This window comes from Bombus pyrosoma, linkage group LG1, assembly GCF_014825855.1.
Source record: "Bombus pyrosoma isolate SC7728 linkage group LG1, ASM1482585v1, whole genome shotgun sequence".
Classification (NCBI taxonomy): Eukaryota; Metazoa; Arthropoda; class Insecta; order Hymenoptera; family Apidae; genus Bombus; species Bombus pyrosoma.
The window spans coordinates 9066729-9088418 of NC_057770.1; the positions used below are offsets into that span (position 1 = coordinate 9066729).

At 37.0% G+C, this 21690-nt stretch overlaps 1 protein-coding gene across 5 annotated transcripts in view; it reads right to left on the minus strand.

The window, feature by feature from the left end:
• Positions 1–225: 225 nt before the first annotated feature.
• The window catches only part of LOC122565869, a 126993-nt gene continuing 105528 nt past the window's right edge, over positions 226–21690 (minus strand). For all 5 annotated transcript variants that reach the window (XM_043722350.1, XM_043722339.1, XM_043722321.1 and 2 more), the window contains 4 exons: positions 19391–19436; positions 14888–15020; positions 6093–6199; positions 226–5453 (listed from right to left, as the gene is read on the minus strand). In XM_043722350.1, the coding sequence (XP_043578285.1) occupies positions 5013–5453; positions 6093–6199; positions 14888–15020; positions 19391–19436 (727 nt within the window). In that variant the 3' untranslated portion in view covers positions 226–5012. The remainder of the gene's footprint in view (positions 5454–6092; positions 6200–14887; positions 15021–19390; positions 19437–21690) is intronic.

Sequence of the window (21690 nt, forward strand, 5' to 3'; positions counted from 1 at the left end):
CGTTTAAGACTGAAGGGTTGCTTAATTACCAGTATTAAATTACCGGAGAATAAATCTTTGGCAGAAATTATTTTGTAATAAATTTATTCACTTTGCATAACTCGTTGACATAAATCAAACGATAACGACTTTATCACTATCGACTGGTTTAACAGCCGCTCCTTTAACACTGCTTCGTTCAATCTCGTATGAGTAATTACTATTACTACTAATCATTTCTGCTTGCACTGTATACGCAACTTTGTTCAAATGTTTCTATTGATACTGACTAAATGAAAATAGCATTTTCTTGTTCTAAACTGTACTATGAGTAATCGGTTGTTATAATTATTAATATGTTAAAAAAGAGTAAAGCATTAATAAATTCCATACAATATCCAATATAAGTAAAAAAGGACTGTATATTCTAAATAATATAAATATAAAATATATTCGAGCTAACATTTAACGCATTTTATTTTAGAAATAATATTTAGAAAGGTAAAAAGGAAGCTTAAAAACCTAATAAAATGCATATAAATTTTTCTATCTTTCTTATTATTGTTTAATTGATTTGTGGCTAAGCGTAATACGTTTGCGTAATAGTAACGCATAGTTCTATTATGAATAGTAACGAAGGATGAGGTATAACTGAAATAAATACCACAAGTATGTAGCAGTGTATGAGCGTGTATTTGACAGTGTTTTTTTCTCTCTCGTACGGCGGCACACATTATTAGAATTCGCAGTACGTACGCGATTTAAGTTGGAATGTTATATTATTGCTATTTGCTCCAGGCGTGCTGCACTCGTAGTAACGAGCTGCTTTACAACGGAACCAGCATTCTCGATACGATTAATACTGAGAATCGTAAACGGTTCGAAAACGATTTCGTTTAGCTCAGATGCCGGAGGTCGTTGGACATCGACCAGATAATGGCCTTGTTCGGTCTTTCTCATAGAAAAATCTGAGTTCCTGACTTATTGGCCGATGTCCAACGTCCGCCGCCCATGGAAACGCAATTTCCGATTTTCCTCGACGCGTGTACGAGCGAAGCACGTCCGGGATACATCGACACATTGATTTTAGTGGGTAACAGGTGGGTCTCTATATTACAACGCGAATTACAATGTGGAATAACATTATCATCATCATCGTCGTCGTCGTTCGTTATACAACAATCATCGTAATAATTATTATCATCGTTTCATCGCAATCGATCATCGCGGTGTGCTTAAGACAAATCAGTATTAAATATCTTACATACACATCATCTTCCATATATATATTTATACTTTACCTTTTTTTTTCTTTATTCATTATATATACTATCTATCTATAGGGTAGTCAGATTCATCTCTCGCGTTTCATTCGTTTCTTTATATCCTTCTTTGCCGTTCGCGTTTGTAGATTGTGAGAAAGTAAAAAAAAAAAAAAGAAAAAGAAACAAAGGAGGGATTGATAGGTCGCTTCGGTGCTCGAGGTCAAGGCACGCGTCAACGACAGGAAACTCGACGAATGTTTTTTTGTGCTATTTTCGCGTCATTAAAAATACTACTTGTTTTCTTTTCTTAAATTGCTTCTTAAAATGCTAAACGCAACTAGATACTCGTGTCGCTCCGAAATATCGAAATATGATCGTAGAAAAAATGTGTGAAGTTTCGTAATATAAAAACTAAATGCCAAGTGACTTGACATCGAGCAAACTGATGATTCTAAGGAAGTACGCTCGTCGAGAATCGTTACGCGCTTTCCCGCAATGTACGTCGACTCTTTGCTTGCTGTTCGATGTAATAGAACAGGAATAGAAGAAATTTTCACGCGTAAATATCCGTTCTTTTAGTACCGCTTCTAATTGCTGCAAACATCGCCGCGATTCTCGACGAAGTGTTACGTGACGCTACGCTTACACATACAAAACGAGTAGGTTAATTTTTACTGGTGGAGTTACAATATCATATTACAATACAATATTTATTTTTTTTTCTTTCTTCCTTAATGGTCAACAGCTGGCATTTTTTATTTTGTTTTGCGCGCGAAATTTTATCGTACTTAGCTTGCACGCGCCACGCACCGATAGATGAAACTGTGAAACAAAACGATGTAGAAATAGCATTTTCCTAATTTTATTGTTACCATATTTTCGTTGCTTCGAAATACAATACAATAAAATCAATGGCGCATTAAACTTGATCGATAAGAAAATCCATGAGAAAGGCATCAGAGGAAACGCAACTGATAAAGTAATTTCACGTGTTTATTTCCAGTTACATTTTCAATTCATCGAACGGAGCGTGGCATTTCTACGAACAATTTGCTGTCTACTTTTTTTTTCTTTTTAGCGACACGTACAAACACCATTCGGGGTGGAAATAGGGCCTCTACGCACTGCCACTCGTACGAAAATGAAATTAACTAATCAGGTATTGAGTATTTTCGGATTTAAGACTGATAACGTAAAGATAGAAGGTGAGAAGACAATAAGTACAACAATGAGAATGATATCGAATATGATTACTTAAAATATTGTGAATACGAATAGAAATATCGTTTCCATAATTATTTACGTCAAATAAAAAAGAAATTGCATTGAAACGTCACACGTCCGCTAAACAAAACATAATATTCTACATATTATACAATAACAAATAAACCGATTTCGATTAATTTATCTTGAAGTATTAAAACGCGTTCTCCAAGAAGAAAAAGAGGAATGAATAAAACGATGACTTCGTACGAAAATTCATGAGCGATAATGAAAAAAAAAAAAAAAAAGAAAACGAAAAAGCCATGAAATTGGCGATAAGTAAAATAAGAGAGAGCAGCGCACATTTCCGTACATATACAAGGAAAAGGTGTTCTCGGGCGGTTTGGTTTTCGTAGTATCTAAACATGATTTCAATAAATAAGCTACCTAGGGAGCGAGTTCTTTTTGGGAAAAAGGGGTAGACGCTCCTCACGTGGCGAATCTGCGAAAACGAATGAATCAGGGATGGCTCCATGCGACTTTATTTCGTACTTTAAATTACGGTGTACACGAGCGGTTGTCACCGATTTAGAAAAGCACACAGGAGGTAAAGCTACACGGAAAGAATTCTCACGAGGCCGAGGAACGCTACCCTTTGATTCTTTTCGTCGAGTCGCCACCGCATCATATACTCGTGTACCTAACCTAGTAATACAGTCTGCAATAGCTTCCTAAGGATTAACTTCATTAACGATCATATAATATATTACACGCAATCACACGCGTTCAGAGGCAAATACGTACGCACGCCAAAATGCACACAAATATTTAAGCTCGTACACGAACACGCAGTTTAAGCCGATACTCTCAGTAATTATTTCACTCTCATTCCTATCAGAAAATAGATTTTCTGTATGAATTACATCCGTTCGACGCGACGAAAATCACATCGAAAGTAATAATCATATTCATTATTTCAAATACATGTATAAAATACTCAGAGATCCTGTTATTATTTGTCCATTACGTTGTCCAACGACTGTTTTCTGAATAGAGTTTAAGAAAAATATATATACACTATCGCGTATATTGCTCTCCTGAAATTACTGTATACCGATTCTCTGTTTAAGAAAGTCTCTCTGTTCGTTTGTGTGTATGTGTGTGCGTTCCGAGTAGTCGACTTTCACGCACGCGTGTATATCTTCTGCTTTTCTTATATTTTTCTTTTGTATAAATAATATCGATTAGAATAAAAGGTAAAAAACGGTCAGGTGAATGGAGCAGCCGTTGATAAAGTAGCGATTCGAAAACGACCGCAACGCGAGCTTCGACATCAACGCGACGGTGAGAACTGCGTGTACGTCGCGAGCACGCACGCACGCACACATTATTCATACACGCAGGCAGGCAGGCACGCATGCACGCACGCACGCTACATTAGGCGGCGTAATTAGCACAGCGAGCGAGAGAGTCTTGCGCAGCGTGAGCTCTACTGCGCGAACACGCCAGAGAGTTACACCTTTTCAGCGCGTCTCTATACCGGAAATATTTCCTTCCTGGACAAATTCCATCGTCACGAATAAACACGCGATCCGAAAGTATAATTATCGTTCCATTAAATTCCGATGATCGACATCGAGAGAAACGTTACGGCTAATCAACGCGATTCACTTTCGATTTATTTTCAATTAAACCCGATCGCCCTTTCATGAAATCCAACCTACGTACACTCGACATACAATCACGAGATCGTAGAATCGTTTAAGTTCGAAATTTATACCGAAGAAAATAAATCCATAGACGTATGCTGTTCGTGCATCTCTCCGCGCATGTATTGCGGTTTGTGATAGCGCTTGAAGCACGGTAGCTATCCGATTGCGCAACGATTTAGGCCGATCGCGCGCAACATATTCATCCATCGCTAAATCGACTGATCCTAGACTTTCCGACGAATTCGCATTTTTTTTTTCTTTTTTTTTTTAATTTTTCTTCGAAACTTTAGCTACTTCTCGTATAGTTTCGTACGCGGAACTTTGGATTATTAAACGAGACAACGAGAACGATCGATAATCGATGAAAATGAAAGAAACAGTACGCCGTTGACCGACGACTGCCAACTAATCGTATCAAAAATTTAGCGATGGAACGAAAGGGGGGAGAAATTATGATATCGTGCATACTTGCCTGAAAGGATTCAGTCGGGGCAAGTGTGAAATGGAATTTAACGACGCATAACGAAAGCTCTAGCCAACAAGACTGTCATCCTGCAAGTTGGTACGCTCGTATCTTGCGAACAATTTTTCGTTGTTGCTCGTCTCTTCTGTGCAGCGAAATTGCGGTTGGTCGATAATTGTTGTACGCAAGCGAGCAGGAGACACACGAGGCGAGCTTAGCTTTGTTCGTTGCGATCAATCGAGGCGCGTGCTTCGAGCCGCGTTTCACGTGGTGCCGCGTAGTGGGTTCCTGAAATCTCGACCGTACGTTCCACCAGCGTATTTGGCAGTCTGATCTCAGGTTCTCACAGGTGTAAATGAGGCAGTCTTGATCGGCGAGCCAGTGCGCGGCTCAATACTTGTTGGCCTCGAAGAGAGGACTCTCGAGCCGTCTTCGCGGTGCGGAGACCTTCTCGCCGGGACGCTTCCAACTTCGATTCGGGTGTCGATAACGATGCGTCGTATGAACGATCTCCCTCGTACTGTCGGCCTGCAACAGGGAGTTCTTCGTGGCCCTCATCACGGGCGACGGTTTCCTCGATACCACGTAAGGATCCCGTGGGTCCATTCCGCCCATGTCCGCGTTCACCAAGCTGTTGTGGTGATCGATGTCGGCGTGAGGATTGTACTTGATGAAGTTGAAGCACTCCTGTCGACCACGGTGGTTCTTCATCGGTTTGCCAAACTTATTAAAGCCCAAATACCGCGAGCTATCTACGACGCTTCTGTATGTCAGATACGAGCCGTTGTAGTCCTCGTAGAACTGACACATAGGACCCTTTTGCTTCTTAGGCTGGAAACAAAATAATAGATTCTTTTCATACTTGTATTTCTGACGCCATACGCAGGCTTATTTGGACACTTTTAGATGTCATTTATGAATATTATATTTGCAATAAGTAAAGTATTTTTGTGGTTCAGGTATATATATGTTGCAAAAAAATAGGCAAGTATTTAGCTACTTCTGAATGATAATCTATACTGGAACTTCATTTATTTCAATTTATCAGAGAGAAGAGAAACAGTTCACGTGTATGATTGAAATTCATGTAATAGGTGTTTGCTTATTTTAAGTTTAGTGGGGAGGAATTCATTTAATCGAGCACTCGTTAAAATTTTGTTCTAAAACGAACGGAGTTATGGAGTCTTGCTATAAATATACTTTGTTAATAATCTTATAAAATAATAAGGGCAAAAACCGTTGTATTCTAACTACCAGAAACACATTAGTGATTGAAATCATTCATATTTTCATTCGCAAATTACACTTTTAGCGAAGATGTTTTGTAGGTAGCCAGTGGTAAAGGGATAATATGAGCGACGAATATAAACGTCCGAACCGTACAATTCGGTGCATTTACTAATGCCTATAAATTTACTCGCTCTTTCACGTTGATGAAATATGTTTACTAATTGGTGGGCAAGTAATTACCAGGCCGATGGGTTTCCATCGCTTGTTGAAGCAAATGTATCGCTGGCTTTTCTCCGCGAAGATGTACAACTTCCTACTGAAGTCCTCGGACTGAGTCGTAAGTTTTTCTGTAACATTAAACGCAAAGACAAACTCAATTATCAAACTGAATAAATTGCACAATATAATTATAATAATGTATAACAATTAATAAGTTAATATAAATTTTCGATCGATGAGAATGAATTACATATAATGTAATTCATTTTGCAAATTCCTAGAATCACTTCAAAATCACAAAATAACTAACTATTCATTTGGGAACTATAGATTTACAACCGTATACCTTCGAAGATTTGAATAATTTTCTCTAAAATGTATAAATAAAAGCTTCTTTCTCTTTCATTATATACTTTTTCATACACTTTTCATATCATTGGTCGTTGGCAGTTCTAGTGTTAAACTACTCATCTCCACAATTCAACATCTGCACATCTTAAATATAAAATAAAACAGTAGCTATTAACGAATTATGAATTTCCAAAAGATTCAGTTGAAACTATGTCGCGCTAATCTCGTGAACGACGTCGCGTTGAAGAGGCAAACGAGTAACCTAAGGAAAACTAATGGAGTTTATAAAATCAGGCGAAGGCATTAGTTATCGGGGACAAACCGCAGGATACAGGAGGTAAACCGTTTTGTGCGTTCGGTATGCGAGCTGGCATATTTCCGAGAAGAGACCTCGTCGAGGTTTATAGCGCGAGTTGTACCTACATCGATGCTCAGAGACCCTCTTCCAGGCACTCTTCGGCACTGAGAAAGGAAGAAAAGGTTGGCTAAGCTTGCCGCCGAGGCTAGTTGGTGCTAATGAAGGAGGCACAGACCGACCGGTGTGTACTTTGCCACTTAGCGGGTCCTGTCGTGCCTCGACCCCGAACCGTGCACGTTGCGCTATGCTTGCTGCAACGGCGTGTCTCCCTTTTTCTTTCGCACCAGCTATTACGAAATTCTGCCGACCCGAGAAGTAGGCGTCCTTTGTTCCGGATAACCAAAGAAAATAAAAAAGGGCTGGCTTACAGGTGCACAACCGACGCTTTCGAGCTTACCATTTGGAAGAACAGAGTGCTTGTGAAACGGCTGTACCACGAATATCGTGCTTGTAACGGGATTATTTTATTTGTGCACCTTCAGAGAGATTTCACTGCCTGATATATTCGCCAGAACCTTTTTTTTACAGTATACTATGCTATTGTTAGGTATAACAATGTTTCTAGAATAAAGTGTTCCATGAATTGAAGAAATAATAATTGCCTGAATTCTTGTCGCTATCTTCGTATTTGTGGAATGTAATACGATGACTTGAAGAAATTTATACGAATCGATCATATGAGAATATCTTTGAAAGGAAGAAGATATTTTGTAAGGCAGAATTTAAGTTTAGAAATTTTGTACATTCGATATTTATAATATTTATTAGACATTTGTATAATACTCATGCTTATGAAATGATTGTATAGTAAGTATAACTGGTATACAAAGTGCAGAGAATTAATGTTTGAAATTGTTAGTTTTATTTATTTCTTCTTTTAGATATTAATAGTAGTAACTAGAGTAGTAGAGAGTCTCCATCTAGAAAGAAGAAGATGTGCAACTTTCAAGAATGTGTGTAACGGGGTTGTGCACCTTGCTTAATTCACAGTAATAATGTAGATGGAAATTGTTTTCGCAAACATTTTAGCAAGAATTAAACAGAAACTAAGTGGATGCTTGATAACTGTTAAGAAAAGTTTTATAACGAATGAATGGAAAGAACGAAGGAAGATACACATCGCTATTCGAAGTTGATGAAGTCAATGATAGACATCGATATAGGAATTTAGTTAAATTCGAAAATATGTGAGAAATATCTTGTCTATTTTTCTTCATTAATTGTTTGCAGCGACGTTAACCATTATAATAAATTATTATTACCAACTCGGTTGAAATTATAGGTTGAGATTTGTAATTTTTAGAAAAGGTTGCTTCGTTTTAAAAATGTTACTAATTGGGGTTAATAGTTATCACACGTTTGATCAATATTTTTTAGTCATTCTCTATAGATAAAAAATCTAAATTATAGTCTAATATTTCCCAAATCAAAATATGTTCGTACATAAAGAAAGTTCATATAATTTACCCGCATTAGCTTAATTTCCCGACGTCAAAAATAATAAATTTTCGCTGCCGTTATGAGACGGGGTTTCTTTAATTGATAGACGCTTGACGATATAAAATATGATGTCATGATTATGAGTTTTTCTGGCTTCTTTGTTTGCGGGCCATATGAGAATGGGTATAAGCATCATACGTAGAGAAAAGGAAGGAGGTAAGTCTGCAGGGTGGCCCATTTGCTGGAGCCTCGTTAAATTCAAGTGGTTCTCGTCGGGTGCCTTCCCAACATCGAAATCAAGAATGTCCCCGAACTGCCTCGTAAAGTCCTTCTTTCTCCCTACTAGCTCGTCTCTCTTTCCCTCCTTCGTTTTCCTTTTACATTTCGTTTTCTCTCACCGCCTCCTACCAGTCTTCAGGAACCAGAAAAAGCACGAGAGGACTTAATCGGAGACTGTTCCCCGGCAAACCTACCGTGCTCTATACTCCGCGCCAATTAATTGTGCCACTTTTCTTAATTAATTGAATTCACCTTTCAGCGGATGTCTATCGCGACAACATCCCTCTTAGTCAGCGGATCAATTTGTTCTTTTCTCAGCTACTAAATTTGCCTTATCTAGGTAAACGAAAATTCTCCTCTCCGTGATTAACGTTTATAAGACAAATGTGTCTCGGTAACTTTAATATATTATGTTTGTGATAATTAACAAAGAATGATAATTCAATTAAGAATTAAATGCAGTAATTTTCGAAAGCACTTGAACGTTTACTATGGAACATTTTTATGAATATCTTATGTGTGTTACACGAAACTTTTTGAAATTTCATTAGGATTGCAATGAGACAAAATTATCATGATTACATTGGTAAAATTTAGAATTAATTTGAAGATGCATCTATATAGGAATTATACATTAATTAGAGTAAACATACATTTAGTAGATATTTCGTATATTGCGTAAATAGCGGTTGATATAAAGTACCATATTTACGCCAGTTCATTTAACAATATCATTTGACCGGCGAAACAGGACAAACTTAATATCCGACGTTCTGAAGGTGATTGAATTGGTTCAATTTGTTACCAGGGCCATAAAAATATCGAAATAATGTTATCAACGGCTCATAATAAAGCTGAATATCGTTGTTTTCTTCGAACTTGATAAAAAGTTTCACGAAAATGTATTACATTAAGCATCGTTTAAGCCGCTATCAAATCGGAAATTACCCGAACTGCCAGTTAAAAATAGTTCCGTGAAATCGACGAATACGGAAATATAATGGGCATTATCAGCGATAAAGTTCCGTCACAAGTACGGCAAAACAAGTTTGAAACTATCGCCAGAATTTTTCCCCCTGTTCCGTTCCGCGACGTCCGCTTTCCAATATGAAACACGATGTGTATGTACCTGCGTGGTAGCAGCGGAGAAAAGTATGACGATAACAACCTGACACTAATACCACTAACTCCGGAGACGATATGTGTATGCTGTTTGCTCGTTCCAGTTAGCCATTACCAAACTCCTATACTTCCGATACCTAGTCGCCGTCGAAGCAATCGGCGACGAAACTTCGACGGTTCGTTTTGATATGATGCTTATCGTTATCAAATAAGGGAAGTGAGATCGTTCTGGCGCGGCGCAACGTTCCTCGGGACAGTGACGACTGTATGCGTTTGTTAGTAACTTGCCAGACGTACGATGACTCGAGACAGGCGTCACCGACACACTGATTGCAATGTTTTGTCTAACCAACTGCTAAGTAATCTCTCTCTTCTCCTTGAAAGCTTGTCAACCAAGTTTCGCGTGCAACTCGAAGCGTATCTCGTAGTTCCGAGGAAATTGTACGAAGATATGGGTGGCATTGAACGTTCAATTCTATCATAAGCAGTTCTTTTCTTCGTACGTATCGAATATTATTTCTGACGTATAGTTAAAGAAGTTACTCATGAAAATTGGAAATGGGGAACGCGAGAACTAAAAAATATTGTGAAAATGAATCTCTTATTTTGAAATGGATAATTTATTGAAATAAAGAGACGGGAAAGGTGTGGTAATTATTAACCATTTTATATACACGTACCTAGATATAATAGATATAGCGTTGTTTTCCAAGAAATGTTACAAAAATCAATCAGTTTTCATTGATATTTTGAGATTTTTAATTTTTTAAATAATATTTCGAAACATTGCTCGTTATAATGCTACAATATTGAAAATACTAAAATATTACTTATCGTAATAATTATATTGACATAAAACTTCCCCAACTTTCATCTTTGAATCTAGTAGGTTGTTTTCAATTGTGTTATATTAAAATCCTCCTATTTAGGTAATAATGAAGCAACATAAAAGTATATAAAATATAATCCATTAAACAAATGGATTTATTTAAATAATAAAGAAAATTTATAAAAATTATCATCTTTACAATCGATAGTTTATAATCTTAAGCCCCATATACATATAATATCATATAAGGCGATCAGGCAGAGGGTTGAAGAAGCAGCAAGTAAATGTTGCGTTTCGCTTCGAACCTCTGTCTTCCGTTCTCCAAGTATCCCCTTCTCCCTCACTCTCGTTTCCTCTGATCGGAGCCGCCACGAGATTAGAGGCTGCCAAATGAATTAAAAGCCAATTTTAATCAAAAGCGGGCACCGGCTTTTAGGCACGATTACCGCCGATAATAACTGGTAGGATGGGCCCAGCGCATAAGTGGGAAAGAGCGAGACAGAAGGAAAGAAGAATGGATCCCATATATTACTTCTACGTGCTCTTCGCGATACAGGAACCGATTCTCTGTTCGTTATAGGTTCGCAACTAATAGCTTTTTTCTATAGGAACCCTTGTACCCCCGAATCTTCGTTCATCGAAAATATCTTTCGTTTGTTACAAAGAAATTCTACCATTATAATCGATCGTAAAATACAAAAGAAAGAAAATATACAAAAATCCTAAGGTATCGACGAAATTGAAAATCGATTAAGAAAAATTTCGATATTTTTTCACGAGATAAATAATTGCTTGAGAACCACTGCAGCGCCACAATTTCGCGGCGTCGGCGTTATGAAAGCTATAATATGACGCGAAAGCGAGCAGGCCGGTACCGACCGCGTAAGCAGAGGAAAAAAGTGCAAAAGAAGGAAAAAACGCGGTTATAACCGCGGTTCTTGTTATAAGCCTGGCACGTATAATAGCGTTCCTGTCGTTAACACCTAAACGCACGATTGGCCGATACACGGGATCGTCCTCCTCGGCCAGAAGCATCCGCCGTGAACGCACGAGATTACAACGGCACGCAAATGAGAAGAATACATATAGATACCGGTTGTCCCAGTGCTGGTCAAAACTATGACAGGTGAAACCCTGATTTGCTCGACTGACGCGATAATCACAGCTCTCCACGACTAGAATAATTAAATTCCAACCTGAACGAACGCCGCTGCGGTTGTTATCTCTCTTTCTTCGTTTTCCAATAGAGTTCATTTTCTCTTTCCATTCTCGTAGATTTCTTCTTCGTTTCAAAGTTTCACTTCGTGAAAGATATCGTAACTGTTGGAGATGCTGCTAGTCATTTAAGAAAATTGGAGTTCGTAGGCCGATTAAGGTTGTTTAATGTGATAAAAATGTTATGGAGATCGATGTAATTACGACTATTATACGGATCGGCGAATGTCACTCTGCTTTTCAATCGGATAATAACGAGTTAGTAATTATTATTTGTTTTAACGCCGATAATAGTTATTATCGAATTATATTTGACACGCGTAGATTACGCGTTTTCAGTATACGGTTAGTGTCTGTCGTTGATTGTAATTATCGTTTTGAATATACTTGTTGGTTCATTGAACAGATATGTTACGTATCAAATACTAGGTATTAGAAAGATGAAATCAACTGATAAATTCATATCAATTTGCCATTTTTTATCTGCAACTTTAATAACGTTATCGGATCTTCGATTATATTATTATTTTACTTAAATCAGTATTTAAATCAATTTGTTGGAAAGCACAAAAGTAATTTCAGAGAATTCTCGTACTTTGCTAACGACGGTTATTTTGATACTCTAATTCAAGTTTCACAGATATTTTATAATAGAATTGTTACATAAAATAGATCTTTATTCGTCGGTTTATTCATAAGTAAGGAAGCTACAGAGACAGCGATAGCCTCTCATAAACTGTTCCTCATAATTATCCAACTTACAAAACGATGCGATATTCTCAAAACCGAGGTACCTAATTAGCGGCAAGTATGTAAAGGAGCAATTTTCCACGCGAGGTTAATTATCTTTCGTATCCGCCGACGCAGGAGGAATTCGCGAAGCCGCTAGCCGGCAGTTAAAGTCCAAAGCTTCAAGGTCGCTCTCACGGTGTCTGAAACTCTCGTGCAGCGCGAGTCGAGTCGGTTCATTTCACGAATGGAGCTTGAGTAATCGTCGGTCCGGAGAGGCTCGTTGTCGAGAGTAAAGTGCCGAGAGAGGTAGGAGATACGGAGTAACAGAAGGAAAAGGTGGAGGCAGTGCAGCAGCAACGGCAGCAACGGCAGCGGTGGCAGCAGGAGACGAAAGAGGTGGAAAAAGAAGGAAGAGGTGGACGAAGGTGATGGATCTCGGGGAGGTGCAGACGCGGCGCAGCGTGCGGCGCGAAAACTGGCTCCTCTGTTTGCACAAGCCTTCTTCCCTCCTTTCAGACCTTCCTTTTCTCCCCTACTTCGTTTCTGAGAGTCAGAAAAGGAGCCGCCTCGCGCTCACGCCGCGGATAGGGCGGACAGCTTGTTCGTGCCTTCGAATACCTTTAGAAATTCCAAGATACCGCGAAATCATATTCGCAACGGTGATTACCGCTGTGCCTCTGTTGCAGAGTTGGGAAGTATTCGAATGTTTTCGAATAAATATTCATTTAAGATAATTGATCTAGTAAATTCATTATAGAGGAATATTTTATCCGCATAATTATTCCTCATGCTTAACAAATTATTCTCTTTATTTATTCGAATAATTATACGGTAATCAATAAAATCACGGTAATCAACAACCACGGTAGGAATACGGTAATCAACAAATTCTAAGCGACCAAATTAAGGATTCAACTGTTCCTGGGTTTGAATACATAATTTGGATACAAGCTTCGAGTAAATTGTTCACTCTAAAATGTTTCATTCAATTCCAACAAACTGCTTTCTTCGTCACTGCAAGTTATTAATTATTTTCGTTCTTAACGCATTTACGATGTAATACGATTTTGGAATAATTAGTCGTGAAATTACTCGTCCATACGTCCCCATAAGCAATGAACGATAAATTCCCTTCGTAAGGAATCGTTGCGGTATTAAGACTACAAATTTTTCTCTCTAGCCGCTACTAATATCTTAAACTGGATTCCTAGGGGAATGACCATGAACTGTGGTACAGGCATGACGACGATAGTCCTCAAAGGAATTCGTCTGGACAGAGCCAATGACGAGATAGATAGCGTCTAGTCGAAAACAATCGCGTCAAAACGAGGCAGCGGGACCGCTTTGCTTTAACTTGGTTTCGTAACTTTTCCTTTGGTGTAGGTTAACATACTTCGCGGAAATAGAGTTCCGTTATTAGTTCGTAAAGATAAAAGCGAAGATCGGATGGGACCCACGATGGCGCTTGGTAGCGAAAGCGAACGAGATAAGGCCCTGACCTTAGGTCGATCGATAAGAATCCCTATAAATTCAGATCTTTACTGCTCCAGCTTTAGACTTTTATTTCTTCGAAGGAGTATCTACTATTAATCTATCGTTCGGAATCCTCATTGGTCTAGAGAACTATCGATCGGAAGAGATAACGTCACGGTCGAGTGCCTCGTGTCAGCCGACTGTACGATTCGATTCAATTAACCAATCGACCTATCCTGTGTACAATGACTGCACACGTTGCGACGATGAATTTATTCGAAAGCCGTTTAAATGCTGGTGTCGCGTGACTGCTCTCGTTTCCAATCGTTAACGATAAATTTTATTATACTCGATCGATCCATGAATAAGACTTCCAATTCTACATGCCTTTCACTAGTTTATCATCTTAGTTAGCATATACATGTTGCTGATACGCTTCGACTGCGATTATTATTCTTTCAATGGACACGTTGATTTACTAAACGGCAATTGTAGATCGACTATTAGCGTAACAGCTAAAATTATTGTCTCCGCGATATGATATGACATTACAAATACGAAATTAAAGATTTATTTAGGCGTGGTTTTAAGAAATTATTGACTAGTAGATTGCAGGTGTCTACGCAAAGTCGCAGTGTCTACTCATATCCTTATGAATACAATTAAAGGAATAGAACATATAAATAGAGAAAATCTCTATACCAAATTCAACCTGAACCGAGTAAATAAATAGAGAAAATTTCTATATAGTAAGTTCGACGTAATCAAAGTTATCAAATAGAAGAAAATCATTGTATCAAATTCAACTTAATTTAGTTTAATTTGTGATTACAAAACTAAATGAAATTAAATATGACATAAAAATTTTTCTTAATTATATGCTCACTACTCTATTCAGGTGTAATAAATTTATCGTTTCTCACACGATAAAATGAAAAGAAGAATAAGTCGAATGTTTAAAGTATAAGACAATTGATCTCCTGGCAATGTAGCATGATTTATTAAAATGTTACTTACGGTAAGGGGCATTATGATCATCGCGTCCCAGGGCCTTGATCGTGCGGCCAGTTACGGTAACATTGCCGCTGCTGCAAGTCGAATAGAGACTCACGGAGCGCACCATCGCCGGCACCGCCCCGCACATCACCACCTGTAACCGACAAACAATTTTGTACCGGTTTAAATCTCTGCAAAAGCAATCGTAAATTATAACGAATACGAATAATAACTTGTCCATCTTAATAAAGAAAACTCATGAAGAAGTTACACGTTCGAACCGACAAAAGAAATCAGACATTTCTATTTAGAAATATAGAACTTTGTTAACCAATTCGATGGAAGTAAAAACCAAAAATTAATTCTTACTAAGAAATGATGTCCGAAAATTGTTTCATATATTGGTAACATAATTGTAAGTAACTTTACTACAGTATGAATTTCGTTTTTATATTCGTGTGTACAAATGTAAGTAGAAAGTTCATTAAATTCTTAGAACAACTTCGTCATACATACTCCTGATCTCTATTTTACATGTACAGGGTATGTCAAAGAAGTTGACGCAGCTTTGTTTAAAAAAGAAATTAAAGAAATCATTCATAGAAATAAGAGTAATCATTTTATTAAATATTTTTGCATCATTCTTTTCTGTCATAAAAGGAACAAAGAACTTCGATAGTCGTCTAAAGGATTACGATATTTGAAATCTAATTGTTGCGTATTTGCGTTAGTTTGAAAATGTCCAAACACTTGTAAAGGGTAGTGAATGTAAATCGATGTATTATCGCAAGATTGACCATCGCTACTTGTTATTCAAGAAGTGATAAATGGCAGCAGCATCGTTAAAATAGACAATCAATTTTTAGTACATATTTTGAAAAGGATAAAATAACAGACAGGAATTTACAAAGGATGTTTCCAGTTCGACGACCGAACATGAGAACGTTAAAGACGTCGCAATTCCTTCACGACTGCGGGCAAGAACATTTTTACGACAGATTCACATATCATGGCATCGAATCATTCGTTGAGTCGTTCACGCGGAACCTTTTTGCGGTTCATTCGTGAGAATAAAAATGCACAAGGCATCGAAGAAAGACAGAGAAACGTCGTTACAGCAGAGACCACAAAAGATGAATACCGACAAGATTTGTTAACGAGCGGACACGAGCTGTCCATTAATGGTCGTAGAATCTGACACTTCTTTTATTCCAGGAATGGCGCCGTAACAACGTTATGATGGCAAGACTACAGATCTTGTCAGGCCAAGTAGGTGCTTTGTACAGTTAAAGTATCATAAAGTACTTCTCTTTTGGCCTAAATATAAAAATAATGTTCAATTAATTAAAACCGTATACATAATTCCCACAATACGTTCGCTTAAAAATAAAATTCGTACCTGTATATATACACATTTTATAAAGTAGAAAATGCCTCTGAATGATTATTTCGTGATATTTATTTCAAGTAAATTTACATGCATATTACCTTTTGGTTAACTTGTGAAAAAGGTATCTCATCAGAAATTTTAATGGAGCCGACTTAAATCTCTTCGTTGACACACGCGTATAAACGACGAGAGACATAAAAAAATCCTGAGCGTAATAAAAAATATTAATTTATGATTATACATGCTAATCTGTTAAAATTAGTCAATAACTTTTACATATTACCCGAACCTTACGATGAGAAGTTATACTGTTTCAATTTCTCTTGGAAACTGACCACGGTTGAAAGTATGGATAAGACTAACCACTATAAACCCGTTGCTTTCCTATCTTTTAAACGTTAAACATACGGCTGTGGTTAACAGTTTTTCTAACAACGAGGTTGCTGCACGCGACCATTGCATTTTCACGTAGCCGCATTGCAGTATTATATATTCTAACGATAAACTCTCAATTTTCTAGTTAATTCCACGTCACCATTACGACGAACGTATGTTGTATTGCGGTTGTTGTAAAAGTCTTTTAAGAATTACGCGAGGGAACAATCCTAAACGCAAATGAAACGTCTTGGCAATTTTACGCGTTGGTTGTTCATTAAATTCTCACATAACTGTTGCATCGTCGAGGTTATAGTTATTCATTTGTATTAATTTCGATTTACACGAGAACGATTTCACTAAGAAATATCTAAATTTATCGACGCGTACTCGTTTAATTACTTATTGGACAAACCATTTATCGCGCTACTCGCAACCGCTACTGGAGACACATAAACTTCGTTTAAATTCGATTCTGTTCATAACAATTCTATCGTAGCTATCGTCCTGTATCGTTCTCGATGTCTTTTATCGATCGTAGATCATAATTCGCGCTAAAGCAAAATGTGCAACGTTCGTTTCTCACACAATTGAAGTTATTATATTTAAGTTACATATTGATTTATTATGCTACTTAATAATGAAGTAGGAGAAATTGAAGCACGTTAATGAAATATGATTCATTCGATAGGTAATAAAAAACAATTCAATAGATTTTAATTAATTTATGATCTCCCATATTTATAGATAACCGTTGTATTCGCGTGTGTTACGTTTACCGTACTGAATCGTTGTAATTTTAAGTTCTCTGAAAAATTATAAAAAACAAAGTTTCAGTCGTTATCGTTTTAAAATAATTATAAAGAGAAACATTAATTAGTCAGGAGATAGGAAATCACTTTTGGAAGATTATTTCGATAATTATTCGGCTCGTTCACGTTTTATCGAAAGCCATTAATCGTTCTCAACTAGCTCAATTAACGATGCAATCAAGTTTATCGAAGTTAACGTACACGAAAGCTTGAACTAACGATAGTAAGCTTCGAAGTTGAACTAATGGACGAAGTTCAAGTACGGAAGCTGGAACATAGAAACGTCGAAAGAAAAGTTTACTGCATACTTTAACGTACTACTCGAACTTAGAAAGAGACCATTAATACGAGAATAGATGTAGATAGCCTCGTTCCGTGCGAAATGGGGACCCAAATTGCAAGGTAAATACTTTTACGTGTACCGGCTAAAAAATGTGCAAGACGTTGAATCGTATAGTTCGACGGTTTATACAAGGACGAACACTCAATCATGCACGACATTCAATGAAAAAAAAAATTGGAATCGACAAGGAGAACTGCAAATGACCATAAATTGACTTCTTCGAAGGCGTACCATTGATTACATACAGTCACTTGCAAAAGTCCACGTACATTTTTTTAAATTTGATATATCATAATAAAAATGTTAGCTCTAGCGTAATATTTGTAGCATCCAAGTTTATATTACGTGAGCACGTATTTTAAAAATTAACAGAATTTATTACACATATTAAAAGAACGTATTCAGGAAGAAGTATCAATTCCTCCTGGAAATCCGTTAATATACTGTACAAATTCAAAGTCATTTTGTACTGATATTTACGTGTACGCGACTCCGTTAAAAAGTAAATTTCTAATTTTTTCCTCGATAAATAAGGAAAATATAGAAAACTTCACGTGTATGTAGACTTTCGTAACGGACTGTAGAACCAATTACTAATCTGTACTAGGTAAAATGCACGTGAACGTAATGATCGATTTTCAAAGTCCTAGAACGATTTTTAACATGCAATCCTGTCGAAACTCGGCCTCTTCGTGCAACGAGTATCTCCGATCTGACCTAGTCACCGTTCATACACAAAGAGCTGGCACGTATCCGCTTTTGTATCCATCGAATAAGTATGCAAGTTTACGGATTCCGCACGAACGTGGCCAAAGCCCTCGTTCAAATTTTACACGGCTCGTTAGAGGCAACGTATCTGGGGCAGCAGTATTTCCCTTAAACTATGAACATAACGCGAAAACACTTCGGGCAGCTGGAATTCTTTTTTGAATGTAATTGTGGGGAACTGGAACGGTCGTATCTCTCCTGGATACATAGATAATACAAGAGATATATAACATTTGGGATTCGTATTTCCATCGTGGAGATTTTTATGCCTGAAATATTGATAGCTCTATTAATAATGTCATATTTCAAAGTGATTCTAGACGTAAGTTAGTATCTAACGTCTTCTAGCACAAATGTAAAGTATAATTTTGTGTTGATTTATATATTCGTCTCTTTTATCGGAATGAAATACAAGTGGACAGGTCTGTAAAATTTTACGATAACATAATAAATACAAGAATAATAATGAGAACAGTATAATTGTACAGCATAATTTAAGTTATTGACTAATAATATTTTTAATATTTGAATATATTCTTTTACGAGTATCATAAATCTGCATTTTTTAAGTTTTTCGAAAGTTAACATGTAAATAAATGAAAAATACAGATCTGGTATATGAACTTTTCTACGGTTAATGTGCTTTCTACTTTACAGTTATATCAAAAAAGTTTATTTGTTGTTCCCAGCAACGTTGTGAATGTTTCAGAGCATTCAACTCGAAGATTATGTCGTTATTTATTAAACAGTTGTTTAAGATTATGTACACGTAACATCATTAAAAAAATTTTCTGACTAAAATTATAACGTTGTTTAATGTAGAAAATGTCACTTACCATCAGGAGGCACAAAATCTTCGCTAAAACGGCAAGCTGTGGTAACCTGCAACAAACAAGAACATTCACATTGATTATTGTTCTTTTTGCCTGAAACGCGAGATAAATAAAAACCATTTAATATACGTGTGCTGAATATAAAGACATAAGTAAAGAGAAATGATTTGGCGACTGGCAGGTATTTGCTGTTGCTGTTACATTTTCAATATTTCAATTTGTGGCACGCAACCTAATCGTTCGCGATCTCCGTATGATTTATAGTATGCAAATAAATTTCGCGTGATTATGGAGTAGAGTCCTAACCGACGGAGGTTACTATTAGTAGCAGTACAAATTGAAAGCACAGGAAGCCGTGGATCGTTTCTGACAGATAAGGAAAACGTATATGAGATAATTAGCGGTGGAACCAAATTACGTCGGACAGATTGCAGCCTGTGTAAGATTCTTTCCAAAATAAATAATATTTCTTCGGGTGACTGAGTTACTGCCATTGTACTGCTTCGCGTCATTTTTCTTCTTTAGTTTGTGTTTAACAAAAAATATATTGTATCTTTTACAATAAATTATTATCGCAGCTAATCAGATTAGAAGTTTCCTTAAATGTTTTCTTTCAAAGTGCCAATGATTCCCGGATTGGAGAGAAGGTAAATTTCGCAACTGGAAGAATATTTATTTTCTCAACAGATATTTCTAAACAATTGTAATTATATCTTGTACATGATAAAAGAGATTGTAGCAAATCACATATTGCTTATGAAAGCTGTATAATTATTCTCCTTGTTTCCACGCTTGTTCAGATAATATCAGAATGAAAATGATAACCACCGTATCTCCATACTTGTACTTTATTTAATAAAATCTAGAAATAACAAAATAAATAGCGATGGTGTGTGCAATTATTTCGACAAATTTGGAGCTTGAAGGATAAATGAAATTAGAATCGTAGGAAATACCGAAGAAAGATATAATATTCAAATACAGTCATTACATTATTATTAAACTACGGATATTTATGCGCTTAGAGGAACATACAAAAATATACAGATTACACGTAATAACTTTTATACCTATGATTCTCGACATTTCGTCTACTCGCACGTAAATCTGAAGAACAGAGTAAACATACGATCACCCGGAAGCTATAATTTCGCATCAATGGCCGCGTTATCGTTTTATATAGTAAAGAAGTTGGTTTCACTTTCCACGGTCTATAAACTTTCTCGTTGATCATTGTCCTGAAAAATTCTGCATTCGCGACAACCTCGTTAAGTTCTGCTGTTCAATCAAAACACCGTAGCAACATTGTTACCTTTGTCCTATCAATGTCGTGGGTTTGTGAATTACGAAAATAGGAAATCGGGAAATCGTGGATATTAAAAGTAACGGCAAAGAGCGCCACGGGTTGTAAATAATAACCCAGTTGCGTACGAGATACATGTGGTGAGCCGCTGCAACTCGTTGCGTAATGTGAATGCATCTCGTGTTACAGAACACAGGTGACCAGCAACACCGGCGCGCGGCAGCAATGACGTCGCGAACGTTCATTACCCGTTCACTTTAATTCTCCTGGGTTATTGGCTCGCCGATGGAGCCGCGGGGTGGACCAAACCGTTCCTTTCGTTCGCATCATCCCGCCTACCTCGTTCGAATGCGCTGCGATGCACTGGCGAGGAATTCCGTTTGCCGCGCCAATGCTCTTAAACCGTTTACTTTATTTTGCCCACGTCAACTGAATCTTCGTAGAAAACGATAGTAAACCCTTCTATCGAACTGTCTGGGAACTGTTACTTCTCGACACGATGTAATTTCATTTTCTCGGAAACTTAGATACTTTTCGATTGTGTTCACCAGCGTGTAAGAGAGAAACGCGGCGGTGTTGTTATTTGTGCATTACGAGATTGGAAATTACTCGCTGGTTTTTGTCGAAAACTTGTAAATTCATTTTGGATGAAGATAAATGAGATGCACGATTCTGACAGCTAGGTTTTTTGTTATATACCTTGACTGTTTTTTTTTTTTTTTTTTTTTTCGTTTTTATGATTCGCAAATTAGAATTGAAAAATTAATTGGATATTCTTAAATACGTATAATCGATCAGATTTTTATAAATGAGAATCATTCGAATCGACATCCACATCTTTCTAATTCTGATATCATTGAAGTTGAAATTACCGAACTTAACAACGATACTTTGGTATCTACTTTGTGTCATGAACAATTTTATATATAATATTATTTTTTACTTTTAACTGTGTCATGATATGTCTGATTTCTATTTCTTTTTTGTATAATGTAGGGTT